The following is an 18,819-nucleotide window of genomic DNA, read 5'->3' as shown; positions in this document are numbered from 1 at the left end:
TCATAGTTTGTAAGTTATTATAAATTTTATTTGCCAATTTTCAACCAATAAATCATTAAGTTAACCTTGAAGTGCTCAGTGGATGTAAGGCAAATTTTAAAAAATTAACATGACCCCACTCTACACCCCTACAAAGTTTGTTTAGAATCACTGTAAAACTTTTTTGAGCTTACAGACAGAAGGAGAAGATAAGACAATAATAAATACTAAATTTACTAAAACTAAACCCATTTTGTGGAGGTGTAATTGGACATTTCTTTGGTAAATGGATGGTTCTTGGCAGCATTTTTCCACTCTACTGGAGTGCTTTATACAACATATCTCATTCACCCTTTCATACAAGCACTTGTTTTCTCTCTTTCCCCCCCTATATCCTTTGTATCTTACATTCAACTTGGGGTTCAATATTTGGCCCAGCGTTAGCATGCAGACTGCAGCAGCCAGGGATCCAACCATCAACCTTCCAATTAGTGGATGACCTGCTCTCCTGAGCTACAGGCACCTCAATCTCTTTCAAGGAGATTCTTTTGAAACCCAACAACTACTTGGTTTTCAGAGGAATCTTGTATGTTTAGTACCAGATTTCATAGTTATTTTGATAAAAAAAAAAAATGTTAAAAGCTGAATAAACACGACTCCAAACAATATCTTGTATGTAACAGTAAAGACAGCACCAAGCCTAACAAAAAGAAAGCACTCTAAAATCGATAACTCTGTCTCTAAAACCCACTTCTAGGCATCAAATCATAGATTTGGGGGAAAAAATTAAATGACAATACAGTTATTTATGAAAAAAAAATCTAACATCTATCATGCAGGCAGCACAGTGGTCAGTACTGTCACCTGGAAGAAAGAAGGTTCCAAGTTTGAATCCACTGGTTATTTTTGCATGGAGTTTGTACTCCAGTTATTCGGGCTTCCTCCTGCAGTCCATAGACATACATGTTAGGTTAACTGGTGTTTTGAAGTTGGTGGTAGGTGTGAATGTGAGCATAAATGATTGTCTAGCTCTCAGTGTTAGACTGGCAACCTTTACAGGATGTACTCCATTCTCTTGCCCTCTGACAGCTGGAATAGGATGCAGCAACCCTGTGACCCTGAACTGGAAGAAAAATGGATGGATGTATCTATCATGTTGTGTGTTCAGTCATTACATAGCTTCCCACTTACATTGCCAACTTCACATGCAAAAAAATTAAAGACATCTATTTTTAAGAAACTATTTTGTAAATTGTAGAACAATAACAAATCCCTAAAAACAATGAAACTGTATGGTAAGCTCAAAGAAACGTAAGCAAAGTTAAACATGTAAATGTAGACATAATCAAAGTGTCCCTCCCATGTTTCATGATAATACTAAACTTTATTTTTAAACCAAAGTTACAACGGCGTTTCACCTTGTGAAACTAATTTGCAAAAATAGCAGCATTAAGGCTTAATTACAATGAAACAGCCCTACTTAAAGACCCTGTAAAAAAGAAGTGGGCAACAAGTGGCTGACTTGGCTGGGAATCAAGCTGTGTGCAGCATTTATAAAATCAAAGCTTTTCTTACAGAGGTTCTCAATTTGCTAGAGGAGGTCTACAATCTCACAATCAGACCTTTCCCAGTTAAATCACCTAAATACTAAGTGGCAAATATTCAAAAGAGCCCATAATCAGCACATTTTTCATTCCCTCTGCCCATTACCTTCAGAAACAGCACTGGCAGAGCACCACTCTTGCTTTGCTGTTTTCTCACTGTGGAAGCCCGCTAGCGTGATGCCTTTAAGTACTGGCTAAAATTTTGTAATCATGAAAACACTAGTAACACTGGTAACGGGTAACAGAAATGAGCACAAATCTCTTCACCTTAATGACTTCTTGGGGTTTGTTATATCATAATAGCGTTCAGTGAGGTCAGTGTACCACCTGACAACAATAGTTACATGAAGAAATTTTGTGTAATTCTGTGTTTACATTATATTCAATCGCTATGTGCTTTGCCAACATTCCTCCTACACATACACCGGCAGAGTGTCAGGAGAAATTTGGGTTTCTGTATTGTCGTAGAACCACCAAACCCATCATTGGTGGCCTCATATTTGTAAGGTTTGGGTGCAAACAGGAATACAGCAGTAAATCAGAGTGAGATTGATTTGATTTCCAGTATCACCTTTATTATTCTCTCACCTATTAAAAGCATTTCTGTGTGCATACAGAGACTAAGAACAGTAATGAAGTATTTGTACTTCGTTACTTCCCACCTCTGCCTAGTGGTGGCTCAGGGTCGCAGTATCAGTTTCTCAATGACAAGATCTCCACTCAGTTAAAAAACAAAACAAAACATCTGCACACTAGGAATGTTCCTGGCCATTCATTTCTTAGTTGACTAAATGACGGGGGGGGGAAGCAGACTAACCAGCTAGTCTGAAACTAAGAAACACTCAAATATTAAGTTAAATTCGATAATCGTTTAATGAAAAATGTCAGAAAACTGATAAGAAAATAGTTTTAAACCATTTATGACATTCTTCAATAATGAATCATGCCGCTTGACTGTGCAGCACCTTGCATTGTGCATTATCAACATTACACGTTATACTCCAGACAGCGCAGAAGAAAAACACTTAAACTGATGTTATACATGATACGAAAACAGGTAACTATAACAGATGTTCACGTATTACTAAAATATGAGTAATACGTGAACATCTGGAAAACGAATGAATTGCGACCCTAAGGTGTGGCGTGAATGACAATGGAACAATATTGGCTTTTGGTGAAGAGAGAAGCAGCAACTTTTAGTCCAGTTATTCGCAGCATTCAATCGTTTGCCAGAGAAGCATTCTGAAACATTCGGATCCTCTTCATAGTCACTGTATCCAGACTCCAATATGTCTCAGAGAGAAGATCCAAAAAGACAAGAAGCTGACCCCAGCTCTCTTCCCTGGGATGAACCACAAGACCCTTACCTCAGCTCTCTTCCCTGGGGTGAACAAGTAGAACTAGATTATGCTCCTGATGGAAGAAAATGAGAGAAAGACTGCTGAATTAAAAAAATTGTCTGACCAACTTCAAGAAAAGGAAGGTATTATTGAGGAGAAACAATGGGATCTCCGAGACATGGACAAAAAGCTCCAGGAGCTCTAAGGAAAGCTTGATGAAGCTCTATAAAAAATAAAGAAATCCTCCAAGAGAAGAAACAACAGGACATAAAACAGGGAGAGATGCAGTGTGAACTCCAAAACACGGAGAGAGAATACAGTGGGCTGCAGGTAAGCCTTGATAAAACCCTGCACAAAAATCAAGAGTTGCTTCAAGAGAAAACGCAACATGACATAAAACAGAAAGAAATGGATTGCAAGGTTGAAGACACGGAAGAAAAATACAGAGTGCTCCAAATAACGCTTGATGAAACAAAATAAAGAGTTTCTTCAAGATAAAGAGCAACAGGATATAAAACAGAAAGAAGACAAACTTCTTCTTCTCCTGGACTTTGAGAGGAAAAATAAAAAAATGCAAGAATTTTATAATAACATGAAGTACAAAGCAACTGAACTGGAACAAGAAAGGGACAAACTGGAAAAACAATGCTCAGAGATGCAGAGTAAGATCATTGAAATGCTGAGAAAATTAGACAACTTGAGGAACTTTCTAACAACTTGAAGTCCCAAAACACTGAAATACAGGTGCAAAAGCAACAACAAGAGAAATCGCAAGAAATCAAGAAATCCAAAGGAGAAGTCAGCAGTTAGAAGAAATGCACAACAACGCACAACAGAGAAATACAGACATGCACAAGGCAAAGCTAATACAAGAGGCAACATCTAAAGAACTAAAAGAAAAGCTTGATGAAAAAGAAGGAAAATGTGCAGAAGTGGAGAAAAGATGCAAGAAATTTGAGACACAAAATGCAGAAACAATCGATGAATTGAAAACCCTCATCCTAGAGAAAAAAGTGCTGGAACAGTGCCTGAAAAAATAGCAAAAACGCTTCCGCTTTTTCCCGAGGTGGGAGACTGCTGCTCCTCACCTGATGTAACCTTGTTTTTCTCTACCTCTGTTCCATCTTAACTTTCACCTCTCCTCTCCCCTTCGCTGCCCTCTTTCCCTTTCTCTCCTAACACCTCTCCCCTCCCTTTTTCATCCTTTTTCTTTTCACCCGCACCCCCCAACCAGTCCCGGCAGTTGACTGCCCCATCCTTAGCCTAGTTGTGCCAGAGGTTTCTCCCTGTTTAAAGGCAGTTTTTCCTCCCCACTGTCGCCTAGTGCTTGCTCAGAGAGGATTGTTGGATTTCTCTCCTCTTTTTCCTCTTTTCCAATTTAAAAAAAAAAAAAAAACTTTCCCCCTTCTACCTTTCCTTTACCCTCTTCTTTACAAGCCCCCCCCCCCTTCCATTTCAATAAACAACAAACACAATTGGTTACATTTTACTTGTGTCAGATCAATGTCCCCATTCAACAATAATTCATCTTAAGTATGAAAACAAAAAATGGGTAATAGCTGAATGCGTGTTTGTGTGTGTGCATAATATGCATACTTTACTTGTTGGAATTGAATGAATTTGATTGCTGAACATGAAATTGACTGTAACAAGAAAATCATTAGATTTTTTCACAATCCAGTGTGTAATCACTTCATGGCTTAAGTCATCTGCACACTGCAGTAGCAGAAAATATTGCATAGGCATGCTGGGTGGTAGGTGGAGAGCAGACCCAAAATGCAGGAACCCTCAGACAAAAGTAAACTCAAAGTGCAGCCTTATTAGGTATAAACAGTAAGTTAAAAAAAAACATTAGCTGAGCACACAACATGGAGGAGTACGACAATGACACGATGAAGACAAAAGGGAAACTGAGGACTTTAATGCACACATGAGGTAATTCGGAAGATGTAACACGGCTGGGCAAAACAAGACACAGGTGAACTAAGTCAGACAAATGGCAGGGGAAGCAAAGCTGAGCATAACACAAGCAGGACAAGAGACTATCAAAATAAAACAGGAAACTACCACTGAGAGTGAAACATACAGACATGACAAACACACAGGGAGACAATAAACAGAGACATGACTGGGGAAACAGAAAAAGAATACAAAGAAAACAAACACTCAAAACCACTATGAGAAAACTAGAAGACTTCAAACATCTTGTGCTCATGTTGTGTTGGGCTAGCTATATGCTGAAGTACTGCTACCACGACCTGCAGTCGTTCCGATGTTGTGCAAAATAAATAAATAAATAAAAACACCGGCCCACTTTAACCCCTGACTATTCCACACCATTTTGGCTCTTTCGTCTATTTTTATGTGACATTCCCTGGTGACTAATAGATGAACAGGACTTCCTTTCCTGTGTTGCCATTCAGACTCAGATCAGTTTGATGTTTAATGGCCCGCATTGACGAAATAATAACTTCCCTCAAATGACTTAAAGTAAAAGTAACAAGCCCATTTTGAAAATGTAAGGAGTAAAAGTAAACAGTTGTCTCAAGTACTACTGAAGTAAAGTACAGAGACCTGGACGTTCTACTTAAAGCCCAGCACTTGAATATATGGCTGTAGAAGGGCTATAAATCTGGCTTTTTTTCTTTATAAATGCTTCCTGTGGAAAATGTATATTTTATACAGATTTCTGGGACCATTTAGTAAAAGACACAAAGATGTCATTGGAAAGATGACTGATGGTTTCTGACTGGACTAGAACCAGCGAAACTGTGAAAATAATAATCGCTTAAAAGTCACAATTTTGAGCCCAGTCTGATTGCTTCTCATACAAGCTTGCAGCACATAAACAGAACCACAGCCAGGACTATAGACGTTAAGTCCAGATTGCTTTGGCAGAGTCTCAACACTCAAAGAAATGGACAAGAATAAACTGTGGTGGAAAATTAAATTTAGTCTAAAATCTGTTTAAACACTGGGTGATATGTTTTGTGACTGTAAATCTAAATGTGTGTCTATGTGAATACACAGACTGAAGTTAACAGGTTTAGAGGTAATGTTTGCTATCATCACAGGCATCTGGTCATAATAAATGAAAGGAATAAGCTATCAATGACAATTCAGGGTTTAAAGCTTTTCTATCTTTGGATTAATTGGAGCTATGAGTGTAAAAGGAGGCAAGACGGACTGCTGAGTCTGGAAAGCAAACAAAGATATGATTAGTCTTTGAGCTGCCATTTCAATTTAAATTTGTATAATAGGCAATAAAGTAATTGGTTAGAAAGTAACAACCATGAGATAAGAGATAATGAGAAATAACTTGTGTCAGCATAATGTGAAGGTGAGAAAGATTAACAGGGAGTAAGACTTAGAGGAGTCTTTGTGTTAGAGGAGTCTTTACAAAAGAATACAAGGGCAAACTAGTTATAAGAAAAAAGAAGGCAAGAAGCGAGGCGGGAAAACTGAGAAAAACTAAAAAAAAAATCCCTACAATCTTCACTATATATACACAAACTCAATACATATACATAAAGCCTGGATGCTATATAATACTTCAGCTTCTGTCCGTTTTATATTCAGTTTTATTGCCCTTATATTGGTAATGTTCACCAATGCTAAGAACTCCAAAATTTTTTCCAGAAATTTTGGAGTTAATCGTCATCTGCTTAAAGCCCTGTAACTGCCTGATCATGTTGATGCTCGGATGTACGGGCTTCCGATGAGTCCCTGAAGGCAGCGCTGGCTCTAGCAGTGATTATTGAGCTCCCGGGAGACTTCATGGAGAGGGAATGAGATGAAATAGGACTTGAAGCCGGATCATGGCGGCGCCTCTCGGGCGGGACACCTTACCTGAACACTGGTCTTACGGTGTCTGCGGGGACGGCAGGGTCTTCTTCATCAAGTGAGTGGGATAACAAGCGCCTTATCGCGCCGTCTCTCCCGGTTTAACGGGAGTTGGCGGGGTCTGGCCGGTGTTTTCTAACCGGCGGTGTAACAGGTGTTTTTCCCTCCTCTCTCTGTCTGTGCTGCAGCGATGAGACACGGACCACTACCTGGCTCCATCCCCGCTCCGGTCAACCTGTAAACTCTGGACACATGATACGCTCAGGTAGCTAGCTAAGCTAGGTCTCCAGGGCAGTTTCACCTGTGCTTATTTCGCATTTCTGCTTATTTAATGGTGTTTGTCGCTGCTAACTTCACTATACGGTCCGGGCCCGACAAAGTTTCAGGTGTTACGAACAAGTCTGTTGTCTGGTTTTATTTTAGACCTGCCTTGCGGATGGGAGGAAGGTTTTACGGACGAAGGGGCCAGTTACTTCATAAAGTAAGTTCCTTGCAGACTATATACTGCTGCCGTCTCCGTTACTGCTACCTGTGCGTTACTGGAAGTTGCCGTGCAGCTTAATATGGCTCCTGGCTCGAACTCCCTGCTACTAGCAGGAATAATTACCGCTGGGACAGTGTGGATTTAAATGGGGTGTGCCTGGGGCTAACCTGCTGAACCTCTAATGACCTCACTGCTTTCATTTGTGCTGTGCGTGAGAAGCGGCTATCAGGTGTTTGTCATGTTCTCGTGTTCTGCCTTTTGGTACAGACCCACACTCACGTGTGTTTGCGAGCTTTTACGAGAGTTAATTTGTCATACAGCGATAACAGATGATCTCTGGTTAACTTCCTCATATCCCAGAAATTGTTTGCATATTTTAGCTCGTGGATAACCTACAGAGTTTATTGTGTACTACAGGGCAGCAGATAGGTGTTTAGGCTGATAACCATGTAATAAAGAAATCCTGATGGACATATGACCTCTTTCAAGATTACCAGTAAGCAGACTTGCAGCTTCTTAATACTAAACCTCTATGATCAGGTTCTACTGACCACTATATAGAACTGTATGGTTTGGTTGTTGGGCTCACAATAAACTATAGATGTGTTATAGAAGATTTTCCACCATATATCTTTAACTTGAGATTTGAATGTAAAGGCTTAATGACTCTGTTAATTAGTTCAGTATTTAATTGACTTCTTAAAGCTATGGGCCAGTGATGGGCTCTGCCCAAGATAAGTACTGTTGTTGTTTCAATGCATTGTTTTGTAAATGCATTCATATCATATTAAAGTTGTATTATAAGTTTAACATAGTCAAATAGAAAGACTCCTACAAACAGCTGTAGAAAAAAAGAAACACAACTTCAGCTCCTGTTAATGTAAACAAACACTAGTGAGTTTCTTTACTAACCAACTACAGGCAAGTCTGTGTGTACATTCGGTCAAAATTATTGAGTTGCCTCATTTTCATTGCATACGAAACAATTATTTCTTATAGACTTTCATTTGCTAAACCCTTCTGGCACACTGACATCCTGTATAACACAAGCTGAAGACACACATGCACACCTACACCCATGACATAATCTGTATTATCAAGAATTTAACAGTGTAAATATTATACGATGGTTTGCAGGAAATCTTAGTAACCTGATTACTGACATTTGATTCTTAATCAGCGCTCTTAGCAAATGAATTGTAGGGTCGGAAAAGCTTATTAAAAGTCAGATTATGTCAGAGTCGGGCCCCCTGCTGAGACACTGTCTGTAGTCTTCTCTCGGTATCAGCTGTTCACTGCAGTGTGAGGTATGGTTTCTTTTCTTCTTCTTTTTTTGGATAACAGTGCATGGGGTTTTTTTTGGGTGTCAGTGACAGAATTATAAGATTAGGAATAATGACAAACGTTTTTGTCTTTGTCTCTAGTGCCCCAGATGGATTATTCCAGAAACTGACTATGTATCTATGTGTATATATAATGATGATGATGATAATGATAATAATAATAATCATTATCAGAAATGCAAATCCAGATCAAAAATCCCAGAAATACTGATCTACTTGATTGCACTTTTGAGTTTTTGCTGAAACTGCTTGAGTGCGATTAAAGTTTGTCATATTCTGACAATGCTGATAAATTGCACAGTAATACTGAAAGGTGTTTCTTAATTGATAAACACTGTAAATATCAGAATGATCTTAATCAATAACTGTGTGCATTACTGTGGGTGTGTGGATCTAAACTCAGTGCATTAGCTGCTAAACATTATTTCTTTACTGTGCTGTGTAATTGTATCCTTGTAGTAAAGTGCCAAAAATTGACTGCAGTGAAAACGACAATGAAACTGTTTTACAAAACCCAACAAAAGATGCTCACTGTTTTGTTTTGTTTTTTATTTAGTTGATATCTGATAAGTGAAAAAGATGAATGTCTTGGGGCTGTGTTGTGTTCTGCCTCGTTATCCCTGATGCAGGAGCTTATCTCTGCATCTTCAGTGATGTATGAAATGAAAGCAAAATTCTCACTAGAAAAAAAATGCTCTTTGGCCCTCCTTTGTCCTCTCAGTGAGGTAAAACTTTAAGCTGCAGTTATTTGGCGACTTTAAACTTTGAAAAGATCTTTTTATGAAAAAAAGAGTCATAAAAAGAGTTTGGAAATTCAACCCATGTCTTTGTTGTAAAGACTCCAGATCATTTGAGCAGAATACATTTCTGTGTTTGGCAGTGTAATCCAGCAGACAGAGAAGGAAAACACTTCTTTAGTTCCGAACAGAAAAGTTTAGGACTCTGGTGGTATTGACTCAGAATTTGACTCCGGGTTTCATTCAAAACGTGAGAGTTTAGATTGCAAATGTGAAGACACGCTGAGACCTACAAGTACTGGACAAACTGTCATGTAAAGGCTTTTTTCCCACAAACTTTGAGAGAATTGAAACTCAGGAGGGAATTCAAAAAACAGCTGGAACTAGCTGGAATTTTAGCAGTAGACAGAGTTATTGTATGCTTTGAGGTTGAGTAGTTTGAAGAGAAAGTTAGAGAGGCAAGATAAAGATAGTTTGGACATGTGCAAAGGAGGGATAGTGCAAATATTGGATATATGATGTGAAATATGGAGCTGTCATGCAAGAGGAAAAGATGGAGACCACAGAGAAGATTAATCGATGTAGCGAAGGAGGACATGTAGATGGTTGGTGTGACAGAAGAGGCTTCTAGGAATAGGAGGAAATTGAGGTGGATGATCCGTTATAGCGACCCCTAAAGGGAGCAGCCCAAAGAAAAAGCAAAACGATTAGAATGTTTTATGTATCCATCCAACCATTCCTTTTCCTTCACTTATTCAATTCAGGGTCATGCAGGGCAGGAGCCTATCCCAGGTGCCATAAAGAGAGGAGGGGTAACCCTAGAGAGATTGCCAGTCTGTCGTATGGCTAACCACCATTTATTACAGATTGTTTATATCTTTGGAAACCTAGTTAGCGCTCATGTTCTTTTCCTCTGTGTAGGTATTTACATTAGCTTCTGTAGGAAGGACAGTTAACACCTATTAGAGTGCTCATGGGCCACTTAGTTGCTCAGTAATCAGTGTTTTTAAGGTCCTGAAATGTCCTTAAAACGCCCTCAGGCAGATTTAGTGCTTTATAGTTTCTCTGTGCTGAGCTATTGTGCTGGCAAAGAATTGTGGCGTTGCAGATAACAGAGAGCAATGGTTGATTATGTCAGACTTTATGGTTTTCTTTGTGTGGAAGCGCTTTTTTTTTTTTTTTTTTTTTTTTTTTTTTTTTTTTTTTTTTTTGCCTATGTGTAAATACTGTCTGGTTCATTGCAGATGAATCTTTGTGGAGTAATTAAACATCTTGTAAACCGTGACTGGGGATATGCATTTTTGCTGGGATTGTCTAAAAATAATCCTGAATGGGGATATGGAAAATACTTAAAATCAGCAATTACTGCCTTTTTAAAAAAATATCTAGTCTAGTGTATGATTTGCTTTTTAAATAAAACCTTTCATTTTTGTGACACTTCAATTTAGCTTAGCATAGCGCTCAATCCCTGATGCAATTGGCCATCAAGCTGTTGCCAGGGAGTTGCCATGTTTGAGATGCATATGTCTTCAAAGTATGTGGCGCAACCACCACCACCACAGCCTTGATGCTTGATTGTGATGCACCCTCGCACTGCGACACATATTCTTGAGGAGCCACCTCTGTCTCAACAGTTCGTTTCATAGTAGATCTCCTTGTAGCAAAGCTCCTCCGAGCCTGCCACATATAACTCACACTTGGGACTCATGTGGTCGCATGCTCTCCTGTGCACATATACAAGTTCACACTCGCATCTCTGAACTCTTTGAAATGAATGTGGGGAGTGACTTCACTGGTCTGTCATCACAAAACAAAAAAAAAATAGGAGGGTGTCTCTGAGCTTAATGCAACTGTGCGTTTGTAGAAATGCTAGTTCATTTTTCTGTTGTAGTGGGGATTTGTTGACCTGTTTGATGGTTAAAGACTCCATGATCTTTGGTGCCATAATACAGAGCACAATAAAATTGGGTTTGGATTAGAGATTTAAGACAAAAATAGACTTAGCCAGTGTAAAGTGTCAAAGCTAGCAATACCTTAAGAAGTACAGATCCCTCTGTGATGTTTGATTCTTCCAGACTGATGGCAACCTGTTGGCAGTCTATCTGTATTTATCTATTAAACAGCAATTATTTGCAAACCTATGACAATCTTAGCCCAAGTCAGACTCCAGCTATTTAGTTTCTGGACAGGTTCCAAGCTTGGAACTGGATATAAATATATAAATTGTAGTACATACAGTCCTGTGAAAAAAATATTTGTTACATTGTTTCAGTTTAAACAAATTTTCTTTAGATAAAGATAACTCGTAAAAATGAAAGAAAATACAATTTTAAACATACCTGGAATAATATGCAAATACAAATGTAGATAAAAAAAAAAACCCAGATTTTTAACTCCTGAAAACAAGAAACCTCCTGCTTTGCTGAAAACTATGTGAACATGTATCTGTAATGTATTTTTTTAACTCATTATACCTCGATTGGCATTCAAAGTACATACAATGCTTTCAGCTCTTTAGGTTAAGCGCAGTAGAAATAGTAATTTATAGCATTACATGCACATCATTCTTCAGTGACGCTCAAGCGTTCAAGTGAAATAACAATAAGCACATTCCTGAGTCTTTGGGAGGGTCAAGCTTCAGGTATTTCAGGTATTCTTAAGATGATAGAGATACGTCTGGAACAGGAACAAACATTTTAGTTTGTCCTTGTTTCAGTCGGTGAACTTTTAATTGGCTTATGGATGATATTTTTTGAACAGAAAAAAACCTGGTGAATTAATAACACTCTTGACATCTAATATCCTTTTCACGTGAAAGCCATACTATTTATCTAGAGGCCGTATTTATATAACAGGCCCCCAGGACTCCACTGTTGGAGCCTCATCTATCTGGAAAAATGCTTTTCATGTTTTTATTACTTGCAAAAAGGACAATGCAGCTCCCTCTGTGTATCTGTGCGGATTTTGTTTGGCCACTCCGTGACACTGCTATCTGCTTGTTTTTAAGAAAAACAGCTCAATTTTATTCCTTTCCCCATTACAGCACCTATTATTGATGTCCTGTTTTAAGGTGGACTGGATGTACTGACCACTTGATGGATCACATGTAATCTCAAGTCTGCTTGCAGATTTGTGGAGGTGAGGAAACGGGCAGGGTTTGAACATCTTTTTCCAGCTCTGTTCCTGCATTATTTAGATATTTCTGACAGTTTTAACCAAATGCAGTGCTATGAATTCTCTCTTAGGAGAGACTGCGTGAAAGTGTACTCTGTAACCTCCTATAAACCAGTTCTTTTTCATTCATTGTTGTCTATGTGCATAACCCGCGCCTAGCTTGGTGTGAGCATAGTCACAGGTGAAAATGTTAAATTTTTTTGTCACAGAGACACAAGAACGTGATCGACTTCAATATATCTATGTGGCTCCCAGAACTGTTGATGAGCTCACTGTAGACAACAATCAAGAGCCAGATCGTTTGTCTGCCCCTGGCTGTTTGCTTGGTTGCTTCATTTCCGTCTGTCCCCGAACTCAGATACAGTTGTTCTTTGCCTGGACTTGCTTTAATAATCCCCTCTTATACTCTCCCCTGGACAAGGGGGATGTAAGTATGACTTGGGTTTGTTTGACGACTTCCTCTGGTGCAGACAAGACCCTCTCACGTAACCTCTCTTCAGAAGTTGTCCCGAGGCTGTTTGTTTAAGCATGTTTTAAATATTTCCCTGTTTGTACCCCTGTTTTGTGATTGTTTGCCCTCGTAGCTATGTGCATGCACACAGACATGATGTCTGATTCTGTCTTCTCCCTGAAGGGCCAACAAACGGATTTTCTTCCTCCTTATTCTGCAGCTACACCCAGCAGGGGGCTCCTGGTACAGGGAGGTGGGGAGCATTGCCAATCAGGTCCAAGAAGGGATAAAATTCTTGCAGGAAAGGCTGCATGACTATAGCTTCACTGGAGGGGATTGAAAGAAGGCAGGGGGGCAGTGAGGGAAACTGAAACCAATGCCATACACACACAATGAAACAAAGAAGTAAGTGAGGAGATCTGAGAGATGTCAGAGATTCCTGTTGGGTAGATCAGCTAGCCCAGTCCTGCAAGCTTCAGTCTTGTCCTTTGCCATTGTCCTGGATTTTACTTTATCTGGAAGTAGCTTTTTCCCAACTTGTTAATGTTTTAAGTGTTTTTTTTTTTCTTCTATCAAACAAAAATACCAAATGTTCTAGGATTCTTAGATGTAAAGTTTGCAGTCATGGTTAAAAAAAGTTTAACCCATCAGTGCCTCATAATAAATTATCTGGTTCGTAGGAGCTCTTTAAATTACTTAAATCTAACTTCAGACATAGAACAAAACACAACACGTTTTACAGTTTCTTTATTTATCTAGGAAGTACAAAGCTAAAATGCTGAAACAGTATGCGAAATAGTATACCCCATGATACCGTAGCTTGTAGACCCATCATCAGGAGCAATAATTTGAATGATTCTGTATAACTTTCAGTCTCGCACATCATTTTGGAGGAACTGTGGCCCACTCTACAGAGTTGCTTCAGTTCATTGAGATTTGCTGGCATTCACTTGTGCACAGCTCTCTTATGGCAATCAGGTTGAGGTCTGGACTTGCACAGGCCACACAGCAAGCCCAAATTATTACACCTTCACCAGTAGCTTGACAGTTGGTATGAGTTGTTTGTACTGATGTACTGCTGTATTTAGTTTTTGACAAATGTGATGCAGTTCATTATGGCTAAACATTTCTGATTTGTTGTTGCCTGTCCAAAGGAAATTTCCAGAAGTTTTGTGGTTTGCTCAGATGCAACTTTGCACACCCTGCGTTCATGTTCTTATTAGGCAGAAGAAGCCTTCTCCTGGCACTTGTTCAGTTTTTCTTTGTGTACTGTAATGAATATTAATATTTAACTCGTAACCGGGCCTGAGAGTAGCACTTAGATTTTTTGCAAAATCAGATTCTGGGGTAAATTTGCTTGGAAATCCACCCTTGGGAAGACTGGCAGCTGTGTTAAATGTTTCCTTGTTTGTGAATAATATGACCATAGAATGATATTGTTTGGAAGTGGGCTTATAACGCTACCTACATTGATAGGAACCAACAATTCCTTCTCTAAGATCATTGATTTCCTCCTGGAAACCTGATTGCTTCCTGATTACTGCCAACACCTCTGCTTTTATAGAGGTAGGTACACTTAATCAGTTATCAAGTACATTTGTATTAGCAGCACCTGGCTCCCACTTTCTCTCTTGATTCTCATGGAAGCAGTAAATGTGGACTTAGTTTTTCACATACTGCTTCTGCATCTTTGCTCAGTTTTGAAATAATGACCTGGTATAATATGTGATCTTGTTGTTGTTCATCTGAGATTGTATTTACTTAATTTCTAGACCTGCTAAGGACCAGATGATTTATTATCATATTTGGATATAGCTATATTTTGATATGTAAAATCTGAGAACTGAAGGAGGAACTTTATTTTTACCAAAACTGTAGCTCCTTTACTTTAAAAAAAAAAAAAAAAAAAAAATCCTGTCTGTCTGTGGGGATAAAACCAGCAATGTAATAATGTTAACTTAGCCTGTTAGAGATTCTGCTGACTCCATTTTGTTTGTATTGTGACATTTTACAGATTAAATGATTAAACATTTAGCAGTGAAAATATCACGTTCCTAAGGCAATTTGTGTATCTAAGGTCAGTTTAAAAAGTCAACATTAGAGAGCAAGCTTAGGCTGGTATATGGGTGCTGTTAGCTAGAGACAGTATATTTTTTTTTTTTTTTTTAGGATATACAGTTAAGGCAAGTATTTGAGCACAGTGAGAATAGTCTGGACTTGTTTTAACATTTGTAGAAAGAAGCGTCTCTAACCTGTGTTATTAACTGTGGGGGTCTAAAGGAAGAGGACAGGAAGAGAATAATTCAAAGAGGAGGCAACACTGTCTTATTGAGTATAAACAATAAAGATGCAAATTGGACAGTAATCAAAGAATAAGGAACACATTATTTTAAAAATAATATCTAAAATCGGAAACAAAGACTATCGATCGAGATTGCAGTCACAGTGCATTGACGGGGACTCTAAAAATAGATTTGCAATGCGACGACTATAAACACTCAAGCTTTGCCTGAACGACCGTGACACTGAAAAACTAAGGATGCACGTTGTGATGAGGTGATGATCTTCCAAACTGAATTTGGTTCTTCTGTCATTTGAGTTCGGCGTGATTGGCGGGGTAAGCACAATGATAGTATCACGAAGCCGTGACAAAGAAGCTTATCTCAAAGCAGCTTACAATAATGTCGGGAATATGGCCTTGCAAGACTTAAACCCTTTAAGGCTCTGAGTTACATTGGCTGTAGATACCATCGGAACTGCTGCTGAGTAGTTTTTGTCCTGTAATGTTGACTTTGTTAAACCTTCAAACGGTTTGCTGAACGGGTATGCTTTTTTTTTTTTTTTTTTTTTTTTTTGTCAGCAGTGTGTGGGTTCCAGTTTTTATCAGTGTCACACATTCAGATCTTCAACCCACCCAGCATGACTGTAGTCTTGATGGAAAAAGGAAAAAAGAGCATTTCCATTAAGAGAATACAGTGCTCCTACTCTTTCTCTCTGCATTGTAAAATAGCCTTGAATTATTATGTTTCAAACCTTGCAAACAATGAACAGGAAGCAATGACAAGATTAGTAATGAGTCACAGCAAAAAAGGTATTTTTGCCTGGAAAGATGGTGTATTATGGATGTAAGCTGGGTGATGTATTAACAAGTGTTTTTCATTTCTCAGATCCTGGGTTTCTGATGAGTGCTTGCACCCTAGGTGAACACGAAGCTGAATGGACCTAAATATAGGTGTTATGTACAGAGAAGGCTTTGCTGCATTAAATCTGAATCCACATGAAGGACCGTTTTGATGTGTCTTGAAATGGGTAGTAATACACAGGAAAAGCATGTTTTGCCTCATTTGGATGGAAAATCTTTTTCAAGTTTTTAATAAAACTCTAGAACATAGGGTTGGTTTGTGCTCGCCATCTAGAGCCCTTTGTTCTTAAGTGAAAAAGAAGCTTTGTTTTGCTGTGGAGCTCTGGCTAAACCAAAGAACCAACAGTTCTCTGGCAGACAAATAAAGCCTGGAAGAGAAAGCTTTGTCAACAGCAGATTTTGTTTTTTTTGTTTTTAATTTTATTGTTTTCATTGGTTGAGAGTGCTGAGCGATTTCTGCTTTTCTTCCTAGAACAGCAGGAAAGTTAAAGATTATTTCATGCAAATGTCAGCCCAAGGACAACATTTATATCTAATGTGGTCTTCACTGGCTTTTTTCTCCTATTCTTAATAGTGTTCCCTACAGATATTTACTTCTAACACCTGCTTCTCTACAAAGGACTATTTCTCAACATTTGCCTGGATTATACTGGTTTTCTGACATGCTTTTGCCTCTCAGACTGTCATCTAGCACACCTAATATAGACTTAATGTAAATTAGTAACTTCCCAAGGTGTCGAAAGGTAAATAATTCCCTCACTTGCGCTGGGCTTTAGCTTATTTGCTTCTAAATAGCTAAAAGCTGTAGAGGTCACAGTGTTTTTTCTTTGGTATTTGACTACAACAATGCCAGTTTTATGTATATGATAGTTTTAAGCAGTACCTAGTTCATTTTGACCATGCTTTTTTTTTTTTTTTTTTTATGCGTTAAAACCCCCCAAATCTTCTTGTGCAAGAATGTTGGCTCTGGAGTGGAGCAAATATTTGATGTTTGCTCGCCTCATAAGGTGAGAGAGATTTTTATAGGATGAGGATGTGTTTGTAGTGAGTGACTTTGGAAACAAGATGAGTGCATTTTCATCAGAATTTAGAAGCCTTCCCATGAGATGGCATCTGTTCAGGCTGCTTCTGTTACCGTTTCCTTTTCTTCCACGTTTTCCTCCAGGCTCTGCTTTTCACATACACGGTATCTTGATGTTTCAGTAGCTGATTTTGGTCAGTGTCTTACCTATTCTGTTTCTCTTACCTTCAGTTGCCAGTCACCACTCTTTGTTATCAATGTGAGAATTGTGAAGCGTTATTTCAGTCCTGTAAGCCTTGCCAAGGGATCTAATACACTGCTTTTTGTCATGATTTTAGTATAAAAAAGTAAATGTTCTGATAAGCAAGTCTTCACAGAAGTCCACCTGATGAAAATACTTTTCTGGTATTGTTGTACGAATTTTATATAAATTGGATGAGTCGAGCACTCATCCACTCATCACTTATTCAGTATTGCTGATATTGCACCAGGTTTTGACAATTACACCTCATCTCATTTTGGACATTTTTAGCTCATGCAGCTAAAAAAAACGATGAGCCATTTCCTTAAATTCTTCCTTCGACCAAGGTTTTAGGGACTGTGGGTGGAAAAATGAAACTGTCAAAATAATGTTTCTCAAATGATTCCAATTCAGTTATTTGAAGTAATTTGGTAATGAAAGATTAAGTTAAAATAAAGAAGTTTCTGATCAAAAAAAGTAAGATCAAAAAATGAGATTTAAAACTTGGAGCTGCAGATGGAGGTATCAATGAAAAGACGCAAGATGAGTCAGTGTTTATGTCTGACTCACTTTATTCATACTGAAAACCCACAGAGATTCAGACAGCATCTCCACTGGCTAATGATTTGAAAAAAGGTTCTGTGTGTTTGTGTGCTTAATCACATTCTTCTTTCACTGGTTCATATTACTGGAGAAACTCTTAACTCTGACCAACTTGAAAGGCTTCTTTGATCCTTTTAGACTCATTTTATACTTAGTGCAACCTGCACTTTGATAAAGGTGTTTATGTCTTTGCACTCACAAAGCACTGTTTTCAAATGTCGGTGTTACAGAATGTTAAGTGTACATGACCTGCAAAGATGAGAATGACATATTACTTTGTGCAACACTGAATAAAGACAATAGCACAACAAAATTTAACAGATATTTGTGACCTTTAATTTGCATGGTACACTTGTTTCTCTGCAGTTTCTTCTGGAATTACATTTTCACATTAAGAATGAATTCCTTTGCATCAAACCATACCTAAAACATTTTTAAAAGACTAGGCAAAGAATTAAAACCTCTGTAAAAGGTTGTTAGCTTATGTGTATGGATGAACATATGTGAAAACTGATTCATGTCCCTTGTATCTAATGAGCTTAAAATCATGAGAATAGTACAGCATCTACAGAAAAGAGACATGTATGTGCTGCTTTATATAGAACTTAGAGAAAAGGAATAAATGCCCAGCTCGCTGTTTTTTACCCATTGGTTTTTAGTGTGGATTAAACAAGCGAAACACAATATGTTAATCACTGGGCTTTAGTGTTGGTAGTGATAGGCCCTCATCAAACTCACAGCATTTTAGATTTTTGCTCTTAACTATAATTTATGCTTTTCCTCAACCCATTGTTGTGTCAAACAGACTCCACAATCCACATACTGGTACTTTCTTCAAGGAGTAGTTTTCCTTA

The 18,819-nt window shown here is 38.4% G+C and overlaps 1 protein-coding gene across 1 annotated transcript in view; it reads left to right on the top strand.

Annotated features, from left to right (window-relative positions):
- Window positions 1-6,619: 6,619 nt before the first annotated feature.
- LOC100696302 (pleckstrin homology domain-containing family A member 7) overlaps window positions 6,620-18,819 on the top strand; it is a 130,612-nt gene continuing 118,412 nt past the window's right edge. Inside the window, 3 exon segments of the mRNA XM_013264183.3 lie at window positions 6,620-6,827; window positions 6,958-7,034; window positions 7,193-7,250. Coding sequence (XP_013119637.2) covers window positions 6,745-6,827; window positions 6,958-7,034; window positions 7,193-7,250 — 218 coding nt within the window. The 5' untranslated portion in view covers window positions 6,620-6,744.

This window comes from Oreochromis niloticus, linkage group LG7 (genome assembly GCF_001858045.2).
Source record: "Oreochromis niloticus isolate F11D_XX linkage group LG7, O_niloticus_UMD_NMBU, whole genome shotgun sequence".
NCBI classification, from domain to species: Eukaryota; Metazoa; Chordata; class Actinopteri; order Cichliformes; family Cichlidae; genus Oreochromis; species Oreochromis niloticus.
This window is presented reverse-complemented; position numbering and strand designations above follow the sequence as displayed.